At 43.9% G+C, this 15000-nt stretch overlaps 1 protein-coding gene across 3 annotated transcripts in view; it reads right to left on the bottom strand.

The window, feature by feature from the left end:
• Nucleotides 1-12433, bottom strand: part of eml5 (EMAP like 5) — a 184432-nt gene extending 171999 nt beyond the window's left edge. For all 3 annotated transcript variants that reach the window (XM_076295671.1, XM_076295670.1, XM_076295669.1), the window contains exon 1: nucleotides 12237-12433. In XM_076295671.1, the coding sequence (XP_076151786.1) occupies nucleotides 12237-12433 (197 nt within the window). The remainder of the gene's footprint in view (nucleotides 1-12236) is intronic.
• Nucleotides 12434-15000: the final 2567 nt, after the last annotated feature.

Below are 15000 nucleotides of genomic sequence, written 5' to 3'. Positions count from 1 at the left end.
TGTGTGTCTCTACACGTCTGTGTGTTTCTATATGTCTGTGTGTTTCTATACGTCACGTCTGTGTGTTTCTATACGTCACGTCTGTGTGTTTCTACATGTCTGTGTGTTTCTATACGTCACGTCTGTGTGTTTCTATACGTCTGTGTGTTTCTACACATCTGTGTGTTTCTGTACGTCTGTGTGTTTCTACACGTCACGTCTGTGTGTTTCTATACGTCACGTCTGTGTGTTTCTATACGTCTGTGTGTTTCTACACGTCTGTGTGTTTCTATATGTCTGTGTGTTTCTATACGTCTGTGTGTTTCTATACGTCACGTCTGTGTGTTTCTACACGTCTGTGTGTTTCTATACGTCTGTGTGTTTCTATACGTCACGTCTGTGTGTTTCTACACGTCTGTGTGTTTCTATACGTCACGTCTGTGTGTTTCTATACGTCACGTCTGTGTGTTTCTATACGTCTGTGTGTTTCTATACGTCTGTGTGTTTCTATATGTCACGTCTGTGTGTTTCTATACGTCTGTGTGTTTCTATACGTCTGTGTGTTTCTACACGTCTGTGTGTTTCTATATGTCTGTGTGTTTCTATAGGTCACGTCTGTGTGTTTCTATACGTCTGTGCGTTTCTATAGGTCACGTCTGTGTGTTTCTATACTTCTGTGTGTTTCTACACGTCACTTCTGTGTGTTTCTATACGTCACGTCTGTGTGTTTCTATACGTCACGTCTGTGTGCTTCTACACGTCTGTGTGTTTCTATACGTCTGTGTGTTTCTATACGTCTGTGTGTTTCTATACGTCTGTGTGTTTCTATAGGTCACGTCTGTGTGTTTCTATACGTCTGTGCGTTTCTATAGGTCACGTCTGTGTGTTTCTATACTTCTGTGTGTTTCTACACGTCACTTCTGTGTGTTTCTATACGTCACGTCTGTGTGTTTCTATACGTTACGTCTGTGTGTTTCTATACGTCTGTGTGTTTCTATACGTCGCATCTGTGTGTTTCTATACGTCACGTCTGTGTGTTTCTATACGTCTGTGTGTTTCTATACGTCACGTCTGTGTGTTTCAATACGTCACGTCTGTGTGTTTCTATACGTCTGTGTGTTTCTATACGTCACGTCTGTGTGTTTCTACACGTCTGTGTGTTTCTATACGTCACGTCTGTGTGTTTCTATACGTCACGTCTGTGTGTTTCTACATGTCTGTGTGTTTCTATACGTCACGTCTGTGTGTTTCTATACGTCTGTGTGTTTCTACACATCTGTGTGTTTCTGTACGTCTGTGTGTTTCTACACGTCACGTCTGTGTGTTTCTATATGTCACGTCTGTGTGTTTCTATACGTCTGTGTGTTTCTACACGTCTGTGTGTTTCTATACGTCTGTGTGTTTCTATACGTCTGTGTGTTTCTATATGTCTGTGTGTTTCTATACGTCTGTGTGTTTCTATACGTCACGTCTGTGTGTTTCTACACGTCTGTGTGTTTCTATACGTCTGTGTGTTTCTATACGTCACGTCTGTGTGTTTCTACACGTCTGTGTGTTTCTATATGTCACGTCTGTGTGTTTCTATACGTCACGTCTGTGTGTTTCTATATGTCTGTGTGTTTCTATACGTCTGTGTGTTTCTATACGTCACGTCTGTGTGTTTCTACACGTCTGTGTGTTTCTATACGTCTGTGTGTTTCTATACGTCACGTCTGTGTGTTTCTACACGTCTGTGTGTTTCTATACGTCACGTCTATGTGTTTCTATACGTCACGTCTGTGTGCTTCTACACGTCTGTGTGTTTCTATACGTCTGTGTGTTTCTATACGTCTGTGTGTTTCTATACGTCTGTGTGTTTCTATAGGTCACGTCTGTGTGTTTCTATACGTCTGTGCATTTATATAGGTCACGTCTGTGTGTTTCTATACTTCTGTGTGTTTCTAAACGTCACTTCTGTGTGTTTCTATACGTCACGTCTGTGTGTTTCTATACGTCACGTCTGTGTGTTTCTATACGTCTGTGTGTTTCTATACGTCGCATCTGTGTGTTTCTATACGTCACGTCTGTGTGTTTCTATACGTCTGTGTGTTTCTATACGTCACGTCTGTGTGTTTCAATACGTCACGTCTGTGTGTTTCTATACGTCTGTGTGTTTCTATACGTCACGTCTGTGTGTTTCTACACGTCTGTGTGTTTCTATACGTCTGTGTGTTTCTACACGTCTGTGTGTTTCTATACGTCTGTGTGTTTCTATACTTCTGTGTGTTTCTACACGTCACGTCTGTGTGTTTCTACACGTCACGTCTGTGTGTTTCTATACGTCACGTCTGTGTGTTTCTATACGTCTGTGTGTTTCTATACGTCACGTCTGTGTGTTTCTATACGTCACGTCTGTGTGTTTCTATACGTCTGTGTGTTTCTATACGTCACGTCTGTGTGTTTCTACACGTCTGTGTGTTTCTACACGTCTGTGTGTTTCTATACGTCACGTCTGTGTGTTTCTACACGTCTGTGTGTTTCTATACATCTGTGTGTTTCTATACGTCACGTCTGTGTGTTTCTATATGTCACGTCTGTGTGTTTCTATACGTCACGTCTGTGTGTTTCTATACGTCTGTGTGTTTCTATACGTCACGTCTGTGTGTTTCTATACGTCTGTGTGTTTCTACACGTCACTTCTGTGTGTTTCTATACGTCTGTGTGTTTCTATACGTCTGTGTGTTTCTATACGTCACGTCTGTGTGTTTCTATACGTCACGTCTGTGTGTTTCTACACGTCTGTGTGTTTCTATATGTCTGTGTGTTTCTATACGTCACGTCTGTGTGTTTCTATACGTCTGTGTGTTTCTACACGTCTGTGTGTTTCTACACGTCTGTGTGTTTCTATACGTCTGTGTGTTTCTATACGTCACTTCTGTGTGTTTCTACACGTCTGTGTGTTTCTATACGTCTGTGTGTTCTATACGTCTGTGTGTTTCTATACGTCACGTCTGTGTGTTTCTATACGTCTGTGTGTTTCTATACGTCAGGTCTGTGTGTTTCTATACGTCTGTGTGTTTCTACACGTCTGTGTGTTTCTATACGTCTGTGTGTTTCTATACGTCACGTCTGTGTGTTTCTATACGTCACGTCTGTGTGTTTCTACACGTCTGTGTGTTTCTATACGTCTGTGTGTTTCTATACGTCTGTGTGTTTCTATACGTCACGTCTGTGTGTTTCTATACGTCTGTGTGTTTCTACACGTCTGTGTGTTTCTACACGTCTGTGTGTTTCTATACGTCTGTGTGTTTCTATACGTCTGTGTGTTTCTACACGTCACGTCTGTGTGTTTCTATACGTCTGTGTGTTTCTACACGTCACGTCTGTGTGTTTCTATACGTCTGTGTGTTTCTAAAAGTCTGTGTGTTTCTACACGTCATGTCTGTGTGTTTCTATACGTCTGTGTGTTTCTATACGTCACGTCTGTGTGTTTCTATACATCTGTGTGTTTCTATACGTCTGTGTGTTTCTACACGTCTGTGTGTTTCTATACGTCATGTCTGTGTGTCTCTACACGTCTGTGTGTTTCTATATGTCTGTGTGTTTCTATACGTCACGTCTGTGTGTTTCTATACGTCACGTCTGTGTGTTTCTACATGTCTGTGTGTTTCTATACGTCACGTCTGTGTGTTTCTATACGTCTGTGTGTTTCTACACATCTGTGTGTTTCTATACGTCTGTGTGTTTCTACACGTCACGTCTGTGTGTTTCTATACGTCACGTCTGTGTGTTTCTATACGTCTGTGTGTTTCTACACGTCTGTGTGTTTCTATACGTCTGTGTGTTTCTATATGTCTGTGTGTTTCTATACGTCTGTGTGTTTCTATACGTCACGTCTGTGTGTTTCTACACGTCTGTGTGTTTCTATACGTCTGTGTGTTTCTATACGTCACGTCTGTGTGTTTCTACACGTCTGTGTGTTTCTATACGTCACGTCTGTGTGTTTCTATACGTCACGTCTGTGTGCTTCTACACGTCTGTGTGTTTCTATACGTCTGTGTGTTTCTATACGTCTGTGTGTTTCTATACGTCTGTGTGTTTCTATAGGTCACGTCTGTGAGTTTCTATACGTCTGTGCGTTTCTATAGGTCACGTCTGTGTGTTTCTATACTTCTGTGTGTTTCTACACGTCACTTCTGTGTGTTTCTATACGTCACGTCTGTGTGTTTCTATACGTCACGTCTGTGTGTTTCTATACGTCTGTGTGTTTCTATACGTCGCATCTGTGTGTTTCTATACGTCACGTCTGTGTGTTTCTATACGTCTGTGTGTTTCTATACGTCACGTCTGTGTGTTTCAATACGTCACGTCTGTGTGTTTCTATACGTCTGTGTGTTTCTATACGTCACGTCTGTGTGTTTCTACACGTCTGTGTGTTTCTATACGTCTGTGTGTTTCTATACGTCACGTCTGTGTGTTTCAATACGTCACGTCTGTGTGTTTCTATACGTCTGTGTGTTTCTATACGTCACGTCTGTGTGTTTCTACACGTCTGTGTGTTTCTATACGTCTGTGTGTTTCTACACGTCTGTGTGTTTCTATACGTCTGTGTGTTTCTATACTTCTGTGTGTTTCTACACGTCACGTCTGTGTGTTTCTACACGTCACGTCTGTGTGTTTCTATACGTCACGTCTGTGTGTTTCTATACGTCACGTCTGTGTGTTTCTATACGTCACGTCTGTGTGTTTCTATACGTCACGTCTGTGTGTTTCTACATGTCTGTGTGTTTCTATACGTCACGTCTGTGTGTTTCTATACGTCTGTGTGTTTCTACACATCTGTGTGTTTCTGTACGTCTGTGTGTTTCTACACGTCACGTCTGTGTGTTTCTATACGTCACGTCTGTGTGTTTCTATACGTCTGTGTGTTTCTACACGTCTGTGTGTTTCTATACGTCTGTGTGTTTCTATACGTCTGTGTGTTTCTATATGTCTGTGTGTTTCTATACGTCTGTGTGTTTCTATACGTCACGTCTGTGTGTTTCTACACGTCTGTGTGTTTCTATACGTCTGTGTGTTTCTATACGTCACGTCTGTGTGTTTCTACACGTCTGTGTGTTTCTATACGTCACGTCTGTGTGTTTCTATACGTCACGTCTGTGTGTTTCTATACGTCTGTGTGTTTCTATACGTCTGTGTGTTTCTATAGGTCACGTCTGTGTGTTTCTATACGTCTGTGTGTTTCTATACGTCACGTCTGTGTGTTTCTATACGTCTGTGTGTTTCTATACGTCTGTGTGTTTCTACACGTCTGTGTGTTTCTATATGTCTGTGTGTTTCTATAGGTCACGTCTGTGTGTTTCTATACGTCTGTGCGTTTCTACACGTCACTTCTGTGTGTTTCTATACGTCACGTCTGTGTGTTTCTATACGTCACGTCTGTGTGCTTCTACACGTCTGTGTGTTTCTATACGTCTGTGTGTTTCTATACGTCTGTGTGTTTCTATACGTCTGTGTGTTTCTATAGGTCACGTCTGTGTGTTTCTATACGTCTGTGCGTTTCTATAGGTCACGTCTGTGTGTTTCTATACTTCTGTGTGTTTCTACACGTCACTTCTGTGTGTTTCTATACGTCACGTCTGTGTGTTTCTATACGTTACGTCTGTGTGTTTCTATACGTCTGTGTGTTTCTATACGTCGCATCTGTGTGTTTCTATACGTCACGTCTGTGTGTTTCTATACGTCTGTGTGTTTCTATACGTCACGTCTGTGTGTTTCAATACGTCACGTCTGTGTGTTTCTATACGTCTGTGTGTTTCTATACGTCACGTCTGTGTGTTTCTACACGTCTGTGTGTTTCTATACGTCACGTCTGTGTGTTTCTATACGTCACGTCTGTGTGTTTCTACATGTCTGTGTGTTTCTATACGTCACGTCTGTGTGTTTCTATACGTCTGTGTGTTTCTACACATCTGTGTGTTTCTATACGTCTGTGTGTTTCTACACGTCACGTCTGTGTGTTTCTATATGTCACGTCTGTGTGTTTCTATACGTCTGTGTGTTTCTACACGTCTGTGTGTTTCTATACGTCTGTGTGTTTCTATACGTCTGTGTGTTTCTATATGTCTGTGTGTTTCTATACGTCTGTGTGTTTCTATACGTCACGTCTGTGTGTTTCTACACGTCTGTGTGTTTCTATACGTCTGTGTGTTTCTATACGTCACGTCTGTGTGTTTCTACACGTCTGTGTGTTTCTATATGTCACGTCTGTGTGTTTCTATACGTCACGTCTGTGTGTTTCTATACGTCTGTGTGTTTCTACACGTCTGTGTGTTTCTATACGTCACGTCTGTGTGTTTCTATACGTCTGTGTGTTTCTATAGGTCACGTCTGTGTGTTTCTATACGTCTGTGCATTTCTATAGGTCACGTCTGTGTGTTTCTATACTTCTGTGTGTTTCTAAACGTCACTTCTGTGTGTTTCTATACGTCACGTCTGTGTGTTTCTATACGTCACGTCTGTGTGTTTCTATACGTCTGTGTGTTTCTATACGTCGCATGTGTGTGTTTCTATACGTCACGTCTGTGTGTTTCTATACGTCTGTGTGTTTCTATACGTCACGTCTGTGTGTTTCAATACGTCACGTCTGTGTGTTTCTATACGTCTGTGTGTTTCTATACGTCACGTCTGTGTGTTTCTACACGTCTGTGTGTTTCTATACGTCTGTGTGTTTCTACACGTCTGTGTGTTTCTATACGTCTGTGTGTTTCTATATGTCTGTGTGTTTCTATACGTCACGTCTGTGTGTTTCTACACGTCTGTGTGTTTCTATACGTCTGTGTGTTTCTATACGTCACGTCTGTGTGTTTCTACACGTCTGTGTGTTTCTATACGTCACGTCTGTGTGTTTCTATACGTCACGTCTGTGTGTTTCTATACGTCTGTGTGTTTCTATACGTCTGTGTGTTTCTATATGTCACGTCTGTGTGTTTCTATACGTCTGTGTGTTTCTATACGTCTGTGTGTTTCTATACGTCTGTGTGTTTCTACACGTCTGTGTGTTTCTATATGTCTGTGTGTTTCTATAGGTCACGTCTGTGTGTTTCTATACGTCTGTGTGTTTCTATATGTCACGTCTGTGTGTTTCTATATGTCTGTGTGTTTCTATAGGTCACGTCTGTGTGTTTCTATACGTCTGTGTGTTTCTATATGTCACGTCTGTGTGTTTCTATACGTCTGTGTGTTTCTATACGTCTGTGTGTTTCTACACGTCTGTGTGTTTCTATATGTCTGTGTGTTTCTATAGGTCACGTCTGTGTGTTTCTATACGTCTGTGCGTTTCTACACGTCACTTCTGTGTGTTTCTATACGTCACGTCTGTGTGTTTCTATACGTCACGTCTGTGTGCTTCTACACGTCTGTGTGTTTCTATACGTCTGTGTGTTTCTATACGTCTGTGTGTTTCTATACGTCTGTGTGTTTCTATAGGTCACGTCTGTGTGTTTCTATACGTCTGTGCGTTTCTATAGGTCACGTCTGTGTGTTTCTATACTTCTGTGTGTTTCTACACGTCACTTCTGTGTGTTTCTATACGTCACGTCTGTGTGTTTCTATACGTTACGTCTGTGTGTTTCTATACGTCTGTGTGTTTCTATACGTCGCATCTGTGTGTTTCTATACGTCACGTCTGTGTGTTTCTATACGTCTGTGTGTTTCTATACGTCACGTCTGTGTGTTTCAATACGTCACGTCTGTGTGTTTCTATACGTCTGTGTGTTTCTATACGTCACGTCTGTGTGTTTCTACACGTCTGTGTGTTTCTATACGTCACGTCTGTGTGTTTCTATACGTCACGTCTGTGTGTTTCTACATGTCTGTGTGTTTCTATACGTCACGTCTGTGTGTTTCTATACGTCTGTGTGTTTCTACACATCTGTGTGTTTCTATACGTCTGTGTGTTTCTACACGTCACGTCTGTGTGTTTCTATATGTCACGTCTGTGTGTTTCTATACGTCTGTGTGTTTCTACACGTCTGTGTGTTTCTATACGTCTGTGTGTTTCTATACGTCTGTGTGTTTCTATATGTCTGTGTGTTTCTATACGTCTGTGTGTTTCTATACGTCACGTCTGTGTGTTTCTACACGTCTGTGTGTTTCTATACGTCTGTGTGTTTCTATACGTCACGTCTGTGTGTTTCTACACGTCTGTGTGTTTCTATATGTCACGTCTGTGTGTTTCTATACGTCACGTCTGTGTGTTTCTATACGTCTGTGTGTTTCTACACGTCTGTGTGTTTCTATATGTCTGTGTGTTTCTATACGTCACGTCTATGTGTTTCTATACGTCACGTCTGTGTGTTTCTATACGTCTGTGTGTTTCTATAGGTCACGTCTGTGTGTTTCTATACGTCTGTGCATTTCTATAGGTCACGTCTGTGTGTTTCTATACTTCTGTGTGTTTCTAAACGTCACTTCTGTGTGTTTCTATACGTCACGTCTGTGTGTTTCTATACGTCACGTCTGTGTGTTTCTATACGTCTGTGTGTTTCTATACGTCGCATGTGTGTGTTTCTATACGTCACGTCTGTGTGTTTCTATACGTCTGTGTGTTTCTATACGTCACGTCTGTGTGTTTCAATACGTCACGTCTGTGTGTTTCTATACGTCTGTGTGTTTCTATACGTCACGTCTGTGTGTTTCTACACGTCTGTGTGTTTCTATACGTCTGTGTGTTTCTACACGTCTGTGTGTTTCTATACGTCTGTGTGTTTCTATACTTCTGTGTGTTTCTATACGTCACGTCTCTGTGTTTCTATACGTCTGTGTGTTTCTATACGTCACGTCTGTGTGTTTCTATACATCTGTGTGTTTCTATACGTCTGTGTGTTTCTACACGTCTGTGTGTTTCTACACGTCTGTGTGTTTCTATACGTCATGTCTGTGTGTTTCTATACGTCTGTGTGTTTCTACACGTCTGTGTGTTTCTATACGTCATGTCTGTGTGTTTCTATACGTCTGTGTGTTTCTACACGTCTGTGTGTTTCTATACGTCATGTCTGTGTGTTTCTATACTTCTGTGTGTTTCTACACGTCTGTGTGTTTCTATACGTCTGTGTGTTTCTATACGTCTCTGTGTTTCTATACGTCTGTGTGTTTCTATTAGGGCTGTCACTTTTGTGAAAAAATCCTGTTCGATTATTGAGACATAAGTGTTCATTGAATCGATTGTAAAATCGATTTTTCATGTCTAAAGACGTTTCCATTTTCAACGCCAAATATAGGCCAATCCACAAAAAAATAACAGGCATTAGGACGAACGTAAAGAGGGTGCTTGTAGACGCAAGCCAGCAATATTTCTGATGATTTATTGGCATGAAGTTTCGTGCACAATGACAAACAGGAGTGCTACATTCTCGAAAAACAATAAGCCGAGTATCCTGCCATTACATCAGTGACAAACATTACTGCAGGCTTCAACGTAGCTGTGTTTACGATTAGAAATGTCAAACAAATTTCGCCTACGTAGAACTCTATTGCACAGTTTGCATAGCCTACCGCTTTGTTCTTCTCCATAGTTTGATATACCAAAAATCCGAAGTACTTCCACACTGAACTCCTCAAGTTATTAGGGCCTATCACTCCTCTCTCTCATGTTGCACAGGTTGATCGCGTTGTCCTCCATTTTTGGCAAAACCCGAGCAGCACAGCAGCTGATTGAAACAGCTGTTTCCGGTGCGTAAAATTTGTGGGAATTTTCTTTTTAGCTTTCGCAATGCTTATTGCACTTCGGAATTCTTTTATATTCTTATATTCTTGTTTGTGAATTTTGTTTAATTCGTTTAAAATGAATAGTGGTCATATTTGGTTAAAATCGATTCCCTATTTTAGTTTTCGAAACATGTGTTGTTTGGTCCAATCGATTGTGCAATCGATTTTCGAACGTAAAGTGACAGCCTTAGTTTCTATACGTCTGTGTGTTTCTACACGTCTGTGTGTTTCTATACGTCTGTGTGTTTCTATACGTCTGTGTGTTTCTATACGTCACGTCTGTGTGTTTCTATACGTCTGTGTGTTTCTATACGTCACGTCTGTGTGTTTCTATACGTCTGTGTGTTTCTATACGTCTGTGTGTTTCTATACGTCACGTCTGTGTGTTTCTATACGTCTGTGTGTTTCTACACATCTGTGTGTTTCTATACGTCTGTGTGTTTCTATACGTCTGTGTGTTTCTATACGTCACGTCTGTGTGATTCTATACGTCTGTGTGTTTCTACACGTCTGTGTGTTTCTATACGTCACGTCTGTGTGTTTCTATACGTCTGTGTGTTTCTATACGTCTGTGTGTTTCTACACGTCTGTGTGTTTCTATACGTCTGTGTGTTTCTATACGTCACGTCTGTGTGTTTCTATACGTCTGTGTGTTTCTACACGTCTGTGTGTTTCTACACGTCTGTGTGTTTCTATACGTCTGTGTGTTTCTATACGTCTGTGTGTTGGACTGATGATCCAGTTTGAGGTTGAGTTGGAGGTGTGTGTGTGTGTGTGTGTGTGTGTGTGTGTGTGTGTGTGTGTGTGTGTGTGTGTGTGTGAGCTGGAGGTCAGCCTCTCTTTCAACTCAACCTGATTAATAATGAAGTAAGCCAGATGATAGCCACACAAGTACACACATGCACACTTGCATGCATCAACACACACACACACACACACACTTGCATGCATCAGCACACGCGCACACACACACGCATACACACTCACACACACACACAGACACAGACACTTGCATGCATCAACACACACACACAACATACAACATATACATGCAGAAATGTTTGTCTGACGGAACCCTAACCAGGGATGGATTACTGCACGGGCCTACCGGGCCCAGGCCCAGGGGCCCAAGGGGTCAGGGGCCCCTGAAGCCCAAGCCTTTGCATGGAATTATTGCCTCAAATTAAAAATGTTCTGGGGGAAGACCCCCAAACCCCCCCTCCCACATATACGACAATGGGGGGCCCTTAATACATCTGGGCCCAGGGGCCCGAAAGTTCATAATTCGTCCATGACCCTAACTACGGAACCCTAACTGTAACCACCAGGCTCTACAGGCAGAGCCCTAACGGAACCTAACGGAACCGCACCCTCTCTTCCGGTACAGTGTGGACCCTAACCAGAACCGCACCCTCTCCTCCGGTACAGTGTGGAACCTAACGGAACCGCACCCTCTCCCCCGGTACAGTATGGAACCTAACGGAACCGCACCCTCTCCTCCGGTACAGTGTGGACCCTAACCAGAACCGCACCCTCTCCTCCGGTACAGTGTGGACCCTAAACGGACCCTAACGGAACCGCACCCTCTCCCCCGGTACAGTGTGGACCCTAACCAGAACCGCACCCTCTCCTCCGGTACAGTGTGGACCCTAAACGGACCCTAACGGAACCGCACCCTCTCCCCCGGTACAAACCTCTACCACTCAACCCTTACAAAAATAACTGCAGATTTTCAAGTCTCAATTACAGTTTTTGAGGGATTTCATGCAGCTCATATGCAGGAACGCAGTATTAGGGCCCCTGGTGTTATGGACATGAAACTTCAGATGAACTCCAGTTTAAATGCACTTTTTTGTCCCATAACTTCAGCTCACGCAGAGCTGAGCACGGAGCAGTAAAACTTGGAGCCGTTTCAAGACCTCGCATATCTGACGCCCCTGCACTGCGTGCGCGAGTTGACCGGGTCAGGGGGAGTTACTAAGCGCGTGGGTAACCCGGGAGAATCGCTCCTCTACTCTCCCCTCACTGCGGGCCTCGCGCCTGATGTGATAAGAGAGGCCAAACTACACCGCACGCGCCAGTTCTCGGTCAGCGTATGACACTCAAGTGGCAAATATTAGGAACATATTCTGCTGTTTTTAGAACAACTGACACTTATGCATCGATCAAAGGAGCCAATCAACAAACATCTCGCGCGCAGACCTGGTCATTCTACCTGCGCGCTCGGCAGGCGGTGGCCGCGAGGGAATCGAGTTCGCGCTGTCGCTGTCCAGCTGACGGTGCTGAAGGGTAGCCGAACACAAGCTGGCCAATCAGGAGCGAGGCAAGCACTTTGGCAAGCCGCTACATTTCAGCTGCGGGTTTAATACGTGTCTGTGCCGCTGCTCAAACCCACCTATTATCGTTAAACCGGCTCATCAATATTTCGGAAATAGGAGAGCATATACGTTGTATTAGCCTACATTATGCTTTCGGTCTCGCGACATCGTCGCTTCCACCCGCAGGATTACCTGATTATGTCATCGTTGTGTCCCAAGTAGAATTTCTGCTTGTGTTCGCGTGCGTTGTACACAACTCCCACGCCGGCGACGAAGTAGACGATCTCTTTGGCGGCCGTGTAGTAGAGGTTGTTCCGACACTGGTGGCCCCGGTAGCCGTAGACCCACTCGAGACGGAGGTGGCAGTTCGGCGCAGTCCGGTCAGCCATGTTCCGACTTCTGTTCCCCGGCACGAAGCACCGCTAATGCCTCACGAGCCAAGCTTTCATTCAGTAGTTTCGTCCAGGCTCACCTCATGCTGTTCGCTTAAAGTTGAGTTAAGGACATGTACCGTGAGCTAAACTGGAGGTAGGTTTTAGGAGAAGTTAGGGCCTACTGGTTCATGTTCGACTGGTGAAATATTTCAGGCTTTGCTGCTAGTTGAGATGCTCTCGACTGGACTTCCCGGACGCGGAGCTTCTCCAGCTACTCTACCCTTAGCGCGCGACTCGGATCCTGTCAACATGGGGCTCGCGCATTTATTAACAAGCACCACCCACATGGTCGTGCGCTGACGTACCCGAACGTTTAACCAATCACAGCCTCAAGAGTTCCTGCCAGACTTCAAGGAAAGCGCATCGACCAATCGTCAAAACCAGTGCGTCTCCGCTACATAGGTGCGTTCACTGGGATCCAAGTCTTCACATTCTACTCAAGTTGATATTCTCATAGTCTTCACATTCTACTCATGTTGATATTCTCAGTCTTTTACCACCCATGTTGATATTCTCAGTCATAGTCTTCACATTCTACTCATGTTGATATTCTCAGTCTTTTACCACCCATGTTGATATTCTCAGTCATAGTCTTCACATTCTACTCATGTTGATATTCTCATAGTCTTCACTTACCACTCATGTTGATATTCTTAATCAGAACGCTTTCAGAAGTATTGCTTAGGCTAATTATCAATACCTGATGAACTAGATGACAATTAAAATACATCTTTCCTGTTATCTATTATTTTAACTGTAAAATCAACATATAAAACAACTCCTGATATAGGATATATATATATATATATATATATCATATAAAACTCCCGCGTACAGAAAGCAGTTGATTAGCTCTCATACTGGCAGGTTCTGGGGGAGACCCAAGGTTCTGGTTCCGGTCCTGCAGGGTTCTGGTTCCGTCCTGCAGGGATTCCCCGGGTCTCCCCCAGAACCTGCCAGTATGACATTTAAATTCCCTCTATGAAAAAGGCACACACAGATACACGCAGGTGCACACACACACCCGATGTGTGCGATCTCAGTTACAGTAAATTCCTGTCTGATGGTACCACTCGATCAGCAGACTCCAGGTGTGTGTGTGTGTGTGTGATGTACCCCCTGATCAGCAGACCCCAGGTGTGTGTGTGTGTGATGTACCCCCTGATCAGCAGACTCCAGGTGTGTGTGTGTGTGTGTGATGTACCCCCTGATCAGCAGACCCCAGGTGTGTGTGTGTGTGATGTACCCCCTGATCAGCAGACTCCAGGTGTGTGTGTGTGTGTGATGTACCCCCTGATCAGCAGACTCCAGGTGTGTGTGTGTGTGTGATGTACCCCCTGATCAGCAGACTCCAGGTGTGTGTGTGTGTGTGATGTACCCCCTGATCAGTAGACCCCAGGTGTGTGTGTGATGTACCCCCTGACAGGTGTGTGTGTTTGATGTACCCCCTGACAGGTCTGTGTGTGTGTGATATACCCCCTGATCAGCAGACTCCAGGTGTATGTGTGTGTAAGGAAGAGAGAGACATTGTGTCATTCATATTCATATTTCAGACTTTATTTTTCCCTATTTGTCTTCAGTTAATAAAAAATCACAAAATTGTGTTTGAATCATTTCAGAACTGATACAAACCACCATATATATATATATTTATATATATTTATATTTATCTTTATATATGTATGCATGTACGTGTCCACACAACTGTATCAGCATTAGCATATTCACTTACACACACACTCACTTATGCACACACACACACACTCACTCATGCACACACACACACACTCACTCATGCACACACACACACACACTCACTCATGCACACACACACACACACTCAGCAGAGGGCACACTAACACACCGGCAAGTGGCAGGAACATAAAACTCACTCACACACACACACACACATTAGACTGTCCTTACCACACATACCATCATTCTCCCACTCAACCTCTCAGTACACACACACACACCCTGACACAACACACACACACACACATTACACACACGCACACACTACACACACTTCAGTGATAACGCAGAGGTCGAAGGTTACCACAGGTCTCTCATAGCTGTTCCTGCCTGCTGCCAATCAAAACTAGCTCCTCCCACACCTAACTCCACCCCTCTACCATTACACTTCTCTGGCCTCAAGCCTTTGTTCCCATGGCAACTTCTAAGTAGCATTGCGTTCAGACCAGGGGCCCAGACAGTAGCCTCCAAACGGCCCAGAGACCCTGCCGACGTCCCCAGAGACCCCCAGAGACCCTGCCGACATCCACGCGCCCCAGAGACCCTGCCGACGTCCACGCGCCCCAGAGACCCTGCCGACGTCCACGCGCCCCAGAGACCCTGCCGACGTCCACGCGTCCCAGGCAAACGCACATTTAACGCACTTACGCTCATTAACACATTAACCCATCAGGGTAACTACCACATCAGGGTAACTACCACATCAGGGTAACTACCACATCAGGGTAACTACCACATCAGGGTAACTACCACATCAGGGTATTATG

Source organism: Alosa pseudoharengus, unplaced genomic scaffold (assembly GCF_046254945.1).
Source record: "Alosa pseudoharengus isolate Yale_2024_CS ecotype anadromous, Long Island Sound unplaced genomic scaffold, YU_APseudo_1.1 YU_APseudo_1.1_scf_2, whole genome shotgun sequence".
Classification (NCBI taxonomy): domain Eukaryota; kingdom Metazoa; phylum Chordata; class Actinopteri; order Clupeiformes; family Clupeidae; genus Alosa; species Alosa pseudoharengus.
This window is presented reverse-complemented; position numbering and strand designations above follow the sequence as displayed.